This window comes from Zonotrichia leucophrys, chromosome 2 (assembly GCF_028769735.1).
Source record: "Zonotrichia leucophrys gambelii isolate GWCS_2022_RI chromosome 2, RI_Zleu_2.0, whole genome shotgun sequence".
Lineage (NCBI taxonomy): Eukaryota > Metazoa > Chordata > Aves > Passeriformes > Passerellidae > Zonotrichia > Zonotrichia leucophrys.
In genome coordinates this window covers 61,831,200-61,847,476 of record NC_088171.1, presented here as the reverse complement: position 1 = coordinate 61,847,476, position 16,277 = coordinate 61,831,200, and the positions used below count along the sequence as shown (strand labels likewise).

At 38.6% G+C, this 16,277-nt stretch overlaps 1 protein-coding gene across 7 annotated transcripts in view; it reads left to right on the top strand.

The window, feature by feature from the left end:
* The window catches only part of CDKAL1 (CDK5 regulatory subunit associated protein 1 like 1), a 380,595-nt gene extending 366,663 nt beyond the window's left edge, over positions 1–13,932 (top strand). For all 7 annotated transcript variants that reach the window (XM_064705180.1, XM_064705176.1, XM_064705178.1 and 4 more), the window contains one exon: positions 11,414–13,932. In XM_064705180.1, coding sequence (XP_064561250.1) covers positions 11,414–11,620 — 207 coding nt within the window. In that variant the 3' untranslated portion in view covers positions 11,621–13,932. The remainder of the gene's footprint in view (positions 1–11,413) is intronic.
* The last annotated feature ends 2,345 nt before the right edge of the window (positions 13,933–16,277 follow it).

The following is a 16,277-nucleotide window of genomic DNA, read 5'->3' as shown; positions in this document are numbered from 1 at the left end:
TCAACTTTATTCAGCAAGTGAGTGTTGATTTTACTGTTCTACCAGTATCTTCTTTATGACATGGTTTGTTGAGGGTTTTTTTGCCTTTTTACCTGATCTTACTAGTAGAAACACTGTTTTGTGGGACTTGGCCTGTAAAGTGTAAAGAAGCCCACACATGTGTGAGCACGTTGTCTTTATTCCTGAAATGGCCAGCCCCTGGTGTGGGACAACCTAAAGAGTTGAGCTGGCTCATTTGGTGTTATCCAATACCCTCTTTTCCAGGGGCTGCCAGGTCAGTGTCATGTATGTGTGGCATGTGGAGCAGGAGAGCTCGTAGCTATTAATTACATGATGCATTTCTGTCTCGCCAGGAGATTGGCAAGGCATGGCAGTCCAGGCTCTTGGTAGACCCAGGTGACCTCTCAGAAAGGTTTGACCACCCAAGTGCTACAACCTGAGATGGATGTGTGATTGATAAATAGCGTAAGGAATGAAACCTGACTGGCTTAGAGAGCCAGATGTCAAATGCAAAACAAAAAGAAAAAGCCCCATGGAAATTACTGTTATTTTTCTTTAGTCTGAGTATAATCAGGGGGTCCTTGACACAGTTTTGTCTGAGAAAATTATTCACTAAATGTCTTGGCTTTCAAATTGATAGATTCTTTTTCATACCTATACATATATCTGTACTGTGGCAGAATTTGCACAAATGCTCCATTTTGGATTGGAGTGGCTTGGAAATGTTTGTGAAAGTACTTTTGATGGAACAAAAATGTGTAGGCAGTACACTCAAGCTCTTTTTGTCAAAAAAAATCACATTGCTACAAAAGCTACCTATGCATAATATCAACCAGATGGATTTCTGGTCCTGAGGAAAGGGTCCTGTTATCAGGACTAAAGGATTTTTTCTTTAACTCTCATCCTTGTTTTGACATGACTTCACATGTGATTGTTAAGTGATTTCAGTCAGTGTGACTGTGATTTATCTTATCCGTATGGAAACTATTTTGCAATTCTCACATACAAAATCTCTGATAAGTGCAGATAACATAATTATCATACAAAAAGGACAGCTGTGAATATCCATTTCTGACACAGATAGTTCTTTTCAAAATACAAGACTTTAATTTGATGAAATGATGGAAGTAGTGCTTAGAATGACAGGAATTCTTTTCCTTTCTCAGCTCATGTGTCTCTTGTCCAAAGAAATGTTAGTTCATTATTTTTTTCAGTGAGGAGTGCTTAAGATTCTGTAGCATAATCAGATTTTGTCACAGAACCACAGGGGAAAGCCAGATGTGCAGCTCTTAAGAGCTGGAAAGGAATGAATTATACTTGGGGGAGTATCTTGTGTGATAAAAGAAAACTGTTGTGGTGCTGTTGTGCTTTAGTATGGAGACATGAAAGATCTTAAAATCCAAACCCATCAATTTGTTAAAGACTACATTAAGCCCCACAGCTGTCATCCTGTGGGCTTGTATTTCTCACCCCTGTAGACACCTGGTATATGTTTGCAACTTTCATGTCATCCTCTGTTTTATTTGTGTTTATCTCACTTTTTTGTAACTTCTTCTCCTGGTTTGTGTAAGTACTGCATGTGATTTTGGAGTTTCAGGAGTACAGGCTGGTCAGCAGCATGGTGGCATAAAATAGATTATTGAGGCTGTGGTCTGGCCTTTCCCTCAGCAGAAGCAGTGATTTAATTTGGGTGAGGGTTTTTTTACCAGCCCTTGGTGATCTACCACTGTTGAAGTGAGTAGGTTCAAAAGTTATTAGGACAGGCAGAGATATTGAAATGATGTGGAGGACACCACCAGGAGTCAATTGCTGTCAATAGTTGTATTCACTTAGAGACAAAAGCAACGGCAAAACACAAGAGAAAACTGTATTAAAATATTATGGGCTGTATTCTCACAGACTAGTAGCCTTTTCTAAACAAAGGAAAGTTTAACAATCCTCATTTCTGTGTAAATGCCAGCTGTACTGTGTTTCAGTCTTATGTTCATGAAGTATTTTCACACATGTCCATGTGCAGTTTTTTTGTGCACAGAACTGAGGCTATTCCTTTAGTATCAGAATCTTTTAGGTTGGAAAAGACCTTACAGATCATCAAGTGCAATCATTAACCCAGCACTGCCAAGCTCGCCACTAAACCATGGCCCCATGTGCCGCATCCACACAGCTTCTAAATACCTCTGGGACAGCGACTCGGCCACTTCCCTGGGCAACCTGTTGCAATGCTTGACAACCTTTTGGGTAAAAAAAATTTTCCTAGTGTCCAGTTAATTAAGCTACTGTTAGATATTTTTCCTCTGCATTGTTTGTCATGTAATATTGGTGTTGTTACATGCCTTTTAAACCTCTCTTTCAAGGGAGTTACTTATTTCTTTCTAACCTTTCCTGTGACCTCCATAACTACATTTCTGAGTGCTTAAGAAACAGTTATAAGAAGAAATTAGTATTTTTTATTTAATGGGTAATTCCAGAAGAACTAAATTTCTCCTCATGAGCTAATCCTCAGAATTATCAGATACAACCTGATAGAGCACACTGTGTAACACCCATGTGGAATAAGACTGAGGTCCAGTGGGTACAAATGGTCAGTATTTGAGCATGACAGGGTGCAAGTCCCTGCTCAGGCACTCCAGTCCTGTTCAACTGCAGAAGTTTGGTCAGACCACCCTCTGAATGATACGAAGTCTCTCCCCAGGGTAGATATTTGTTCCAGCCTGCAGATTGGATACTTAAGGCCCTTTGATGTCTTAGACAGAGTGCCAAGGTGCTATCATGATTATCTAGCATAAAATACACTGCAAGCCAAGAAAGGTTTTTCTCATGTAATCTTTCTTGTGGGGAAGGGCTGACGAATCATTTGTGGCGACTGGGGATAGAGAGATTGTGTTAGAGCAGTTAGGCTTGCTAATCACAGAAAGTAACCATTGTTTGATGTTTCCATGAGAGAGCCCTCCATTAACTGCAGCTGAACTTGACTGAGTGTGAAATTAAAAAGGAGACACAGATTTCCAGACACTCCCTCAGGTGCTCAAAAGTATGCTAACTGGCACTGTGGGAGACCTCCTAAAACAGCTAAGGATACTTAAAGGAAAGGGGCCACAGACAATGTGAAAAGAAAACCTTTGTATTATCACTGAACCCACAAAGTTGATCAAGATCAGTCACACTGTATTAACTGTTAAATTTTAGGCTTACATGAAATGCTTTTTTCTGCCAAGGTCTGGTTCCAGCTGTGCTTGGTGAGCATCTGCACTCCCAGGAACTGGAGGTGTTTAATCCTAGGCAGAAAAGTCTGTGAAAATAAATGTAAGAGAAATTGTCAGGAGCCTGCATATTAAGACATTGCCTAGCTTTAAGAAAATTATTTTAAAACTTCAACTTGACAGACTTAAAAGATTTTACAGATTTTTACGTTGGCTTCTGCTGGCAGCTGGAATCTGAATTGTAGAGACCCAATTGCTGATTTGCATTGTGGCACTGGAGGCACTTCAATCTTCTTTATTTTTTTTCTCTCCCTGTAAAATGAGGGAGGAATATAGATCCCACAGATACCTACTGGAATGAAATTTGAAACTCTGGAACCTAGTATCATTGCAAAGTATTTAAAATGCTCTTTTTAAGCAATGTTTATTACCCATGACATTGAAGTGTAAGAAGGGCTGTATCCTTTGTCTCTGAGGTTGTTGTATTATATAAGTCTCTGTGGAACATTCCATTTTAATGCTTGGTTCTGTAGGAAGAAATGAAAACACCATAAATTCAGGATTATGACATATTCTAGGATTAAGGGGGAGGCTTTAGCCAAGAATATGTACATATATCAGTTTATTCTACTCTGCTGTATGTGAAAGATCTTTGAAATCTCCTGATTTTGAGAGACAATGTCCCTTGAGTAAAACCAGTATTACTCATTTCACTGTTGACATGTGAATATCATTCAGTTATATTGGTGGTTCTTGTGACATAAATATACATTTTCAGATCTAGCTATTCATTTTCTGGGATACTCTTTCTGATGGAAACCTTTTGTGTCTTTGCCTGTAGCTACCATTGACCTCCACATAATTGTCACTGTTGTTTCAAGATTTAAAAGGGAAGCAAAGAGGTGACGGTCTCTGAAAGCTTGTGCTGTAAAAAAAACCATATCATATTTCATTTAATATTCTCACTTGTAGAGCAGACTTTGAACATTCACATGTTGTCTCTCTTTCATCATCCAACAAAATAAACTGGGAAAATTGTTGTATTATAAGCACAACTTTAAAATTCTTATTTTAAAAAACATCACGCCCTCCCCCCCAATAAAAAAATCTTAGTGATCTTTTGAAGAAGGAGCAAGCTGGAATTCTATGGAATGGTATCTAATAATACAGGCTGTGGTAAAAAATGGTATCTAGTGTTACTACAAGTTAATGTACATCCTGTAATTCACTGTAATGTATTTTCAAAGCCATGAAGCCTGTGCTAGTGATCTCTAGGAAACAGATTTTTCTGTTAGCCAGCTAATTACCAGATAAGTGCCCAGAGCAAGTACCTGCCATCTCCTTCATAAAACTGTCCTGGGCACAGGGAGATAAATAGTGACAGAACCCCATCCTGAATTTGTCCGCATTGTGCTGCTATGTTCATTCTTCATTTCAAGTCATTGCTTGGATGATTTTTGAAATGCAAACATTTTCTGTTTAGAAGACCTCTCAGTTCTCTTGTGGTTGCAGGTGCTGGCTGGAATGTTGGCTGTCATGTCCTTTGATTCTGTCATAGTGATTGACACCCCACACACCTCATTGCAAAAAAATTAAGCTCAGAACCCAGGCATCACACTTTTTTAAAGATTTTGTGTCTGACCTTGAATGACAGGTTATTTTGACAGTGCATTGTTTGTGTGGTTGAAACGATACTGAGTCACTAAGTTTAATAGCAGCACAAAATACAAATATGTAAAAAGAGATTCAAGTCCTGGCTGGAAGCATTTATTGGTAAATATGAAGAAACAGGGTAAAACAAGTGGGTATAATGAAAAACAGCACAAGATTGTGTTTTAAACATTTTGGAGGTGTTTTTTGGCTTGTGTTTTCTCAATTGTTTGTTTCTCTTGTTTTTGTTTCTTTTGTTAGTTGAGCTTTTTGGTTGTTTTATTCCTGCTCAAAGTGTACATCACAAAGGAAGTTATTTAATAAGCCCCAGTTGCTCAGCCTTCTGTCTAGCATCTAAGTGCTTTTTGAATTTTGAGAGCTGATTGAGGGAATAATGTGAAAGACTGGGGGAGGAAAAAGAAGTAGGTAGGCAAGGGCCTAGCCTTAGGTAAGAACATGGAAGAGAGCAGAGAGATGTCTGCCAAGAAAAACAACAATGCAGCCATACAGTAATGGTGGGAATTTACTGAGAGAAAATTAATTCATTTTATACTCTTAAATAGGAAAATTAAAATTTGAATTAAGTGTAGGAGGAGGATGTTCCAGATGTGTTTCTATATGACATGAGAAATTTATGTTCCTTGTGGCATCTCTGCCTTTGTTTATTTGAGAGGGTTCGTGATCAGATGATGCAAGAGAGAAATGAGGAGAAGTAGAAGGAAAAGACAATGGACAGAAGGAATTATTGTAGTAGTAATCAAGGTAAAAGTTGATTAGTGAGCAAAATGGTTTTTTCCATGCTGATCAAAGGAACCAGACGGATCATGCAGGTGTTACTGGAAACAACACAGACTTTACTGACTTGCTGTGCAGGTCAGGGAAGGCCCTGGTTCAAGATTGTATCCATAAAGGATGACAGCTGGAAGGAACTGTCAGATTTAATGCAGATGAGCTTGAGGTCAATCAGTCTCTACAGCCTCCCATAATTACCTGTATAGTTGTATTTTAACTTGGTGCAGCCTCTGGGAGTATTGCTGCCCTGCCTGGACTGGGTCATTCGCAGGGATCCTGCTGGAAATGAGGAGCTGGGAGCTGTAAGGAGTTCAGATGTGCATCATGGAGTTGGGCAGGGGCTGGAGCAGCTGGGCTGTGAGGAGAGGCTGAGGCTGAGCCTTGGTCAGGGCTGGAGCAGGGGTGGCTTCAGGGGACCCCAGCAGAGCCCCCCAGTGCCTGCACAGGAAGGGGTTCCTGACAAGAACAAGCCAAGTGCCTCCAACTGGGACATGGTGGGGTGAGACACTGGGCCTAGGTTGGAATGAGAGGTTCAGATGCATATAAAGGGAAGCATTTTCCAATTAATGGGCTCCAGCAGGGGAGCAAAGGCACAGAGAGGTTGTAGTGTCCATCACTGGATGTCTCCAAAGCCCAAAAAGAAGAAATAACAGGAAATTCCTTTGCAAAAGGACCTGGGTGCTTTATTTTTTTCCCTCAAGGTTTCTCATTTTTTAAAATGGGTAAGTAAACTCTACATGTATTGGGAATCAGTGAATTCCTAGGAATGGTGTCCAGCTGATAACATCTGACACAAGCATGCTTGTAGACAGCATTTTCTTTTAACAGCATCATACTGGGCATTCATTGGAATACATGGTGACAGGGATGCTTCTTAGAGGAATTACCATGTTAGATTCATTAGGAAAAAAATATTTTTTGTGCCATTTATTTTGTAATTTAAGATCAGCATTCCACATTTGCAGAAGGCTGATAGAATTTTTAAAGTAATAAATCAAAGGAGTTCTCTTAATACCTACAGAACTAAATGTAGAGACATTTCCAGAACTCTTCAATGAAACTCAATTTACATATTTTTTGGATGTGTAATCTATGTGACCTTCAGTAACTGTTTGTTTTTTTAAATCTGAAAAATGCCTGTAAAGAGTAATAGCCCAGAGTTTCAAATAGTGCAGCAGGAGATGTAATGCATATTTTAACATGTTTTCTTTAAATTTGTCACACAGACTTGTTGTGCATGATTATGTAAACGTCCGTGATTTTAAAGCCAGTAGTACAAGTGTGTGATGTACTTGGTTGGGCTAAAAAATTCAGAAGTCTAATTTATCTTGAGATATGCTCAGTCAAGAAGTTTTTCACAGCAGTTAGCTAACACTTCAAGCTCTAACAGTGCCCCTGAGCCATAAAAGAAATTTGCATGTAAGAAATGTTTTGAATCTATTAAAACCTCAGCTCAGAGCTAAAGAGTTTCTCTTATGTCTTTGTTGACTAACATGAAGTGAGATCTTACAAAAAGCTAGGCTGTGATCGACAGATGCCAAATCTCAGATTTTGATGTGATTATATATTTCTTTCATGCACAGTGGTTTGCTCTGGGACTGGAGTTTCAGAAAGACAGCAATCAATGGGTCTGTGCAAGAGTACACAAAATATATTACTCCTGGCAGTCGTCAAGGCAGAATTATTCAAAAAATAATCTGAAATGCATTTGATCATACACTAGAAGTTTTAATAATTTATATTATACCTTATTAGCAAAGTCTTGTGTTTACTTTGTGACTGCCAAAACAAGATGAAAGGCTGCCTCCGTGGAAATACAAGATGCTTTACTCAAAGTCTCTGTCTGTGCATTTCAGTTTGGTAATTTCCCTTCCTTCCCTCATTTTGATTAATAGTATATATAATTTTGAATCTTGGAGTATATTTTCCTTCATTGTGGTCCTATTTAGTGAGAGCAATGCTTAACAAGTCTACCAAAGAGTTTGTGGCCTATCAGGACTGAAACTAGTACAAACATGTATTTTTGAAACTTCTTTACCTTCGGGCTTCCTCCCAGCACTTTTTGGTTGAAAGAGACTTTGAATTTTGTTCTAAATTCCACTGAAATGAATCATTATGGTAATCTTTCTAACTCTTGCAGCTACAGAAGTGTGATGTCTGAGCTCAGCTTAAGGAACTGTTGCACTTTGACTAGTGATTGTGTGTGGTAAATATCACAGCTATATCAGGTCAGAATATTGCAGAAATTACCTAAAGATTTCCTTGGAAAGATAATGCACTGTGAATATCGTGTCTAGAGACAGAGATACAAAAAAGGACTGTTCAGAATTAATCCTTCTATTAAGTGAGAGCATAGTGAGTGGACAGTGTAAATGCAAGTTCAAAAAATTAGTTTTTTACCTCCACCGAGGTTTTTTACACCAAAAGTGCATACAGTCATACGTACAGTGTTTTTCACTAACACAGCTGTTTATGGGATACTTGTGTGCCAGGAAGAACTGCTTATATTCTTGACAGGCCAGGCTGTGTCAAGGGCCACTCAGCCCTTACTCAGGAGGGAGAGGGTACAGGGACACAATCCCTTTAGCAGGGCTCCTCTTCCCCCTGGGGAATTTGTGCCCAACAGACTCTGAGCAAGAGGCATCCACCTGCAGGTGTCTCTGAGCGATTATCCTGGGTTTAAAAGCTCTCTATGAATCTAAGGATGAGGACAAAAAGACTGTTATTTTCTACAGGAGCCTTTCAGTCTTAGGGAGCCAGATGTATATCTTTTTTTTTTCCCACAGATGTGCATTCTGTGATGATAATGAAGGAAAATTTCATGGAAGCCTGTGGTATTACTCATGTATCAGGCAGAATTTTGGGCCAAACTAGAGAAGAGTGCTTAGAAAGCATGAATCAGATGAATACACTCTTTTCTTTCCTTGGAAGGGAATATTTGGCAGGATCACCTGAAGAGGTGTACATTATCCAACAGAAACACAGCATGTTTAAGTGGTAAGCTGTGATGTCTTTAAGAAAAGGGTCACTTCAGTTTGCAATTTGAGGTATTTTTGTCTTTCTACCAAAAAAAATCCAAAGCACCCAAACCAAAAAAAAAACACCCAAAAAATGGGTTTACTGTATCAGCATGATCATCTCATTTATTGGAAATATGATGAAGTAAGGAAAAAACAGATTTCAAAGCTCTACAGGCTGACTTAGATGAAATGCTACTTGGACAACTCACCAGCAGTGTTCACCACCACTGGAACTTTGTAAACCTTGCCAAAATCTCTTGTGCCATTCTGTCCTACCAGCAGTATGCAGCACTGCCTAATGCATATGCAGTGCATGTTGCAGTAGAGCTGTAAGAAAACAGTATGGTAACAAAAAAAAAAGCAGTATAGGCATGATCAAAATTATAGCAGCAAGATGAGACTCTTTGGTTTTATGTTGGAAAACAGAAAAACTGTATAACATAAATGAAATGCCAGTGAAACCACTACTGTAAACTATGTTACAGAAACATGATTGAATGCATGAAACACTGATGTGCTTAACTGTTAGTGAAGGAGAAAATTTAAAAGAAGTCTCTCAAAACATTTTACAATTTGTGTTTGGGGCATTTTTCTGGCTGTCCCTAGTCTTCCTGAGACATACAGATAGGAGCTGAAGCATTGAGGAGAAGGTCCAGCATTATTTATGGGGTGCTGGCCCTTTTTATCTGTTTGCCAAGGGATAGCATCTAGTCTTGTATGAATGAATAACTATGATTTTATCATGCAGTGTAGAAATATTTAATTAGGAGTCAATAGGCTGATTGTAATCAGCCAAATTTTAAGTCATGATTCAGTGAAAAACAAATATCAGAAGAAATAAGACTTTAGTTCTACTGATATTTTTACAGACTTATCCATTCCTTTAAATCACTTTAGCCTTAGTGTTAATGTACCAACAATACATGTAAAAACAGGTCATTTCCATAAATTAAGCACCTTGCATTAGAGGTTTGTGAGACCTTCAAAGAAAAGAAATGCTTTATAAATGTCTACAAAGAATAAATTGCTAAAGAATTTTGACTCATTTGTAAAAAATCCTTAATACTGTACATTTTCCAGTTTAATCAGCTTTGATTTGGGAGGACAAAATAGCTGTGCCAAGTGCTAAAATTTCAAACACCTTAGAAATTTATTGTAATTAATAACTTAACAATAATTTTTGATTAAGTAAACGTGCTCTGCCCAATATAGATTCAAGTTCTGAAGTGGTGCCTCACTCTGTGGAGAATTCCACCCCAGTGTGCTTACCTGTGTTCTTTCCTCTGTTTACCCAGTTGACGTTCTTCTAGGTGCTTGTGTGTGAGAAGTCTCCCTCATTTCATATTTCACTTGGTCAGTAACCCTTTGCCTGTGTGAATTGGGACCCAAGTCAGCAATGACTCAGTTGTTAGAACAGCACTTACTCCAGGCTGTCATTTGCCCCTTTGATGCTTACTTACCTAACCAGTAGTAATCATTATTTTCCTTCTACAATTACTATAATGGAGCTGATTGCTGAAATGGAAAACAGGAGGCAGTTACAGAAGGTTTGAAATTTTTTTTGTGCTGTCACACTTTCATGGGCAGGCACCTTTCTTGGAGCTTTGATATTTCTTTGAGTTTGCCCAGAAATATGTTTGGTAAAAGAGTGGGCATCTGGTTTGTATTTTCATGTGGCCCTGTTTCAGCTTCTTGGAAATACAAGATTATCTAGATAGGGACTTTCTGGGTCCCTCATTTGTTTTATACAAAATGTGAAAGAGAAAAAAAAAATAAAATTGTTTAATCAAAACGCTTTTTTTTTAACTGGAAAATTTCAAACCAATTAAAAATCCAACTGAACTCAATTGAATTCCCAAGAGATTCTTCAAATAGAGGGAGGAAAACAGAAATGATCAACAGAAATGTTGCATCCTATAATGCAGCATTGTTACACCTTTGTTTAATTACACCTTTACCACTTACATCTCTTGCAAATGTCATCAGAGTTTCACTGGATGATGTTTTTTCCTTTTGAGTATCTACAATACTGAACTGAATAAGGAGAACAGAGAGGAGCCTTTTACTCTTTACACTTGGATTTTCTGCCGCAATAGTGATGCAATATCTGTAACTTGTGCTGCAGTTAAAAGACATCGTATTCTTGGGGACCTTGGTGCTTGCAGTCAGGTTGGGAATGGTAATGGCAGGCACAGCAGGGAGCTGGGATTCAATATGCTGAATGAGAAGGTGAGTGTTTTAGCACAGCTGCCTCCTGAGGGTCAGGGGAAAGGAAAAGCCCTTTGGGAGGATTTTCAAGCACCACTGAGCTAGCACACCAGGAGTCAATGATTGACTTTAGAAGATCCCTGCTGTGCAAAGGATTGAGTGTTGTGGTCCCCTTTATCACTGGTTGGACATTTCTTTTGGAGAAGCTAAAAATGAGAAAGTAGTGAGATTGCAGCAAAACAAATTAAAAAATAACCATCAAACAGCTGTCTCTGGTGGCAGTGAGGTCTGGAGATTTGTTTCTGTTGCTAACAGCTGCATTGACTTGGCAGTTAATTTCATTAGAAATACTGATTTTGTATGGCATTTATAAGATTCCTGTACAAAAAACTGATGACCTGGTGACAATGCAGTGCAGGTTGAATTGTTGGTCTTGAAAAGGACATTAATTTGAACCTCAGTACAAAAAGGAGAGTGTATTTGGTATGTACAGTCAGAAGGACAGAGCACAGTTTCAATCCTAATGTGTGCATTTCTTCACAGGAGTTCCGACGTTCAGCGCAGAATGGCACAAAGTGGAAAGCACAGCCTAATGCTGAGATCCCAGTGAAAACACAGCTCAGCTCCTGGATGGCTTTGCAGCTGCCATGGCAACAAGAGGGAGGTGGACTGAAGATCCTGTCTGTCAGCCTGGCTCTACTGGCAGTTCTTGTTATGTTTTACTACGGAGGAATGAAAACAGAACTGTGAACTGAATGGGGCTTTTATCAAAACAATGAAACTGCTGTTCAAAATCTTCAAAGGAAACACTTTTACCAGCAAATATTTTTTTTTTTATTTTAGAAAAAAAAAAAAAAGCTAATATAAATTGGGCAATAATTTGTACTCACTCTATGCCTTTCCTGCCATTTAAAGGAGAGAACATTAATAAGCTGTGGGAAGGCCTATCTTGCCAAATCCTGAGATCCTTGGTTGGTTGAACAGGTTGTTACATCTTCTCTTTTCTTTTTTTTCGTAAAATGATGCAATGTTTGCATTACATACTCTTTTCATATTTGCTGTATCAGATAAAATTGCATTAATTTTTTAAGGAATCTTTTCATTGAGTGATATTGGTCATCTTCTATGGGTAGATTATTTAAAGCTTTCCTAAAGATTTTGCTTGATGCAGTGTGATCGTTTGGTATCTGTCTTTTTACATTAGAATGAACACTGCAAGGCCATTAAAGTTTGTTATTTGTTGCTATTTATTTTGCTGTCATGTTTGAAAGAATTTTTGCCTGCTGTCTTGCATCTCTCAACTTCACAATGAGTTATTAGGCTTTTTTAATACAAGAAGAATTATTTTTTACATAGAAATAGTCCTAAAGGTGTTGGGTTTTTATAATTGAGTGGGAAGATACTGTTCTGGTGATTGAGTTCTGTGAAAAGATGGATTTAATACAGTCTGTAGATTTTATACAATCTACCTGGGAATCTCTTAGCTTTGTGCTGTCTCAGTAAAACAATTATTACTCTGTTAGTGGGGAGGTTGCATTTTACACAATGAAAATTTCTAATTACTTTTTTCAAGCCATTTTGTCATGACAGAATCTCCACACATCCTGTGAGTGTACTGGTGAGTCAGGGACTGGACTGTGTGCCCAGTTCTTCCTGCACCTGACCTCATCATATTGTTGGTTTGTTCATGCTTTGTCACCTTTCTGAATCTTCATCCAAACTTCCACTTGCAGAGACTGTTTAAAATCATAACACGGGCACTGTTTAGAGTTTTTTTGATGTTTGTGTCACATCCAGATGGAGCTGAGCTGTCTTACATGGCTGTTGTGGTTTAACCCCCGCAGGCAGCTGAGACACTCACCCCCCTGCAGTGGGGTGGGGGCAAGAATCAGAAGGGTAAAAGTGATAAAACTTAAGGGTTGAGGTAAAGACACTTAGATGGGTGAAGCAAAAGCTGCACATGCAAGCAAGGCAAGCCAAGGAAATAAATCATTCATTACTTTGACAGGCAGGTGCTCAGCCATTCCCAGAAATGCAGAAGAGGCCTTGACTCTGTGTGAGCCCTCCACAGCAGCAGAAAATCCAAAACATAGCCCTATGCCTTGCAGTGAAAAAAATTAACTCTGTCCCAGCCAAAACCAGTACATTGTCTCTACAGTGCAGAAGAATAATCCCCTAGTAAGAGTGCTTTGTACTTTATAAACTGGGGATTCATAATAGTTACAGACAATTAACCAGGAGGCTCCACCATGATGCTTTCAGCACAGCCTGTAAATTATAACAGCAGATGTTACTGTCTTCAGGAAATCAGGTGTGTGATCAATCAAATACTAAATTTTTGATAGCAACCACTGAAGGTCATAAGCCAAGACTCAAAATCCACACGTTTTAAAAGAAAAAAAAAAAAACACAAAAAACATGCCCTTAATTTTCTTCTGTTTGTTGGCATGCTTTTTTTGTCAGGCTTTTCTGTACAAAAAGGAAAATATAACAATCAGTAATTAATGTTTTTAACAAATCTGAGAAATTCTCAAAAAAAACCCCACCAGCAGGACTCTGGGAGTTGAAATTTTCAGGAAAGTACCACAGATTGCAAGATTCTCAGGAAAACTGTGGATTGGCAAAATCATTATATCCGAGCCAAATTTTCACATGTGATGGGAATAATCTATGCAGATATGTTGTGTGCCTCTAGCATTATCTCTGTCAGCCACTCTAGCTTATCTAATCGTGGCAATTACAGACTCATTGCATCAGCTATTACAGAGATTTACCAAGCTTGTGATTTAGATTCTGTGCATCGTTGGCTTTAATGGGACCAGCTTATTTTCTTAGAAATAGTGCAATATACTGAAAGAGGCCAAAGAAGACTTTGTAAATGACATTGCCTGCAGTATGTTCTTAAACTGAGCTTTAATCTGATAAGTAGGAAGTGTTGTTTATCATGTATTTTGTTGCCTTCCTTTAGATTTTGAGAGAGGCTTTTGACGCTTTGTGATGTAGAGCAGCATTGTGCTTGTCACTGCATTCTGGTTATGTAAAAATAAAGCTTCCAAAGCCCCTGAGCTGAGCAAAACAGTTCTGGTCAAACAGCTCACCTGGACAAAGCATGGACTGCCTGGGGATACTGGTGCAGCTTGGGAAACCTCAGGAGTGAGTGTACAAGTACATGCTCCTCATGGAATGAGTTGACCTGAACATCTGATCTGTGATTTGTGGCTCCCTGAATGCCCTAAGTACCCTGCCAGGCAGCATTTTTAATTTTTACATCAACATTATGTTTGAGACCTGCTTCCAATATTCCCTCTTTGCAAGCCATCAGGGTGGGTGAGAAATCTGCTGCACTCCAGCTTAACAAGGTCATTGCAGGAAAAGTTACCTCATAGTCAATTGATCCCACTTTCACACATGCTGAACACACTCATCACTAGAGAATGTGTCTGCTAATAAGCAATCTACGTTCAATGACCCTTTGTCTGAGCAAAAAAAAGAATGTCATTTCCATTTGATACCAGGAAAGCCTCAACTATTTTTCTTAAGTGTTTGTGGTAGCTCTGAGTTCTCTTTGGCTGTTTGAAATGAGGAATCTTGCAAACCACAGAACTCTGAGTAGCAAAGACATCTTAAATCTGTTGTGAACAGCATTAAGTACACACATTTTATTTTCTACTCAAGCATTGTATGCTGAAGGACTTTGTCATTTAGTCTTTTCATTGTAGCTTTCTAGTAATAGCATACTTGTTTAGAAAAGAGTATGACATAGAATAAGTGTTTTATGTAAAGCTTGTTCTATAAAGCAAGAGAAAAAAGAAAAAGTGCTTTTTGAGGAGACTGACCTCTGTTACATCATTCCTTGCACATCTCTGAACGTCTCACAGCTACTGTTAATCTAGTTTCACTTCCAGGTTCAACTTCCCGTATGGAAAGCTGGAGTGATTTTTGAATAACAGCAAATAATATCAGAAGTGGCAGCAACTGGCAACTCTGACACTGAGCTTGGCTGTGGCCATTACCCAGAATCCTCCTGCTCTTCTTGAGAAGCAATTACAATTTCACAGGTTAGAATTAAAATTCCCTGCAGTATGCAGGAGAGTAACTGAAACTGTCAAAGTGATTTCAAGCTGCTAATCTCTCCCTGCTCCAAGAGTGAAAATAGAGCCCCTCTTACCCAGGCACAGATCTGACAACTTAAAAACTCCAGCCTTCCACTTCACTTAAATACATATGGAGAGTGGCTTGATCTGCTCACAGAGGATATCTGTAAAGATGTTATGTCTATGAGCATTTGTGTGTTATTAACAAGTCTATCTTTTTTAACTTTAAGACGTGTGTAACTTCAGGGACTAAGACGAATATAAAAGAAGTCTTATGCAAGAGCTCTGACAGTTTGGAGGAATGAGTAGGCATGTGCCTGTTTGTGTGAGGCTTATTAAAATCTTTATTTATGTCTTCTCAAACATGTAATTTTTTTGCTAGAAAAATTACTTGCAACTTTCCCAGCTTTTATTTTCACAGTTTTATGTCCCACATTATATTTTGTGTGCACTGTGGTTGATTGTATAGATAGAAATAGAGAGCACTTAGAAATTAAAAGGCAGAGGAAAAAATTGAGAGGCTGTAAATCTAGGGTGCAAAATGAAAAATATTTGTGCAAAAGCTGCAAAGCAAATTTGGTCTAGGAGACATGGACCACAGAGTTAGGAATTGGCTACAAAACACCATTGGACTTGTTCACAGGCAGGGTTCATCCACTAGATAATTAAAGTCAGAGTCATTGCTGGAAAATGTTTGTGTAAATACCATTAGATGTCTTTTAGTTCCATATTTGATTTATGCATGCTCTTAACATTCAAGTGAATGCTTTTTTCCCTTAAATGAAAGTTCTTCAATTGATAGAAGGGAGATGAATTATGAATAGTCTATTTTCATTTTAAAGAAGCCCAATACCATAAAAAAAAAAATCATGTCACTGCAACTACTGATATCCCAGAGTGCCCATTTGGGAAGTTGTGGTTATGGATTTGGATCATTAATGCTGTCCAGTCATATCGCGTGAATGGAGAAAGAATAATATTCGAGTATCCTTTCAGCAATATTTTGTTGGAAAATATTTAGCAATTATAGCCATTCTTCTTAAAAAGTGGTCTTAACATGATTTTTTAGAGGACAATCTGCCCTGTGTGGTTTGCTTAATGCTGGTTGTAGGTAATGGGGTGACTTTCCATGTTGGTGACCAGAGTGTGATGCAGATTTGTGCCTACAACTTGCATGCTTTAAATGCCCCCTCTGTCTTTGAGTGTGAAAACAGGATAGTTGTGGTTAATGAGCATAAAATATTATGTCTACTCTCTTCCTGGGTAGTGTTCGTGGGGAGTGGTGTACAAATGTTAGTTGCCAGTGGGTTACA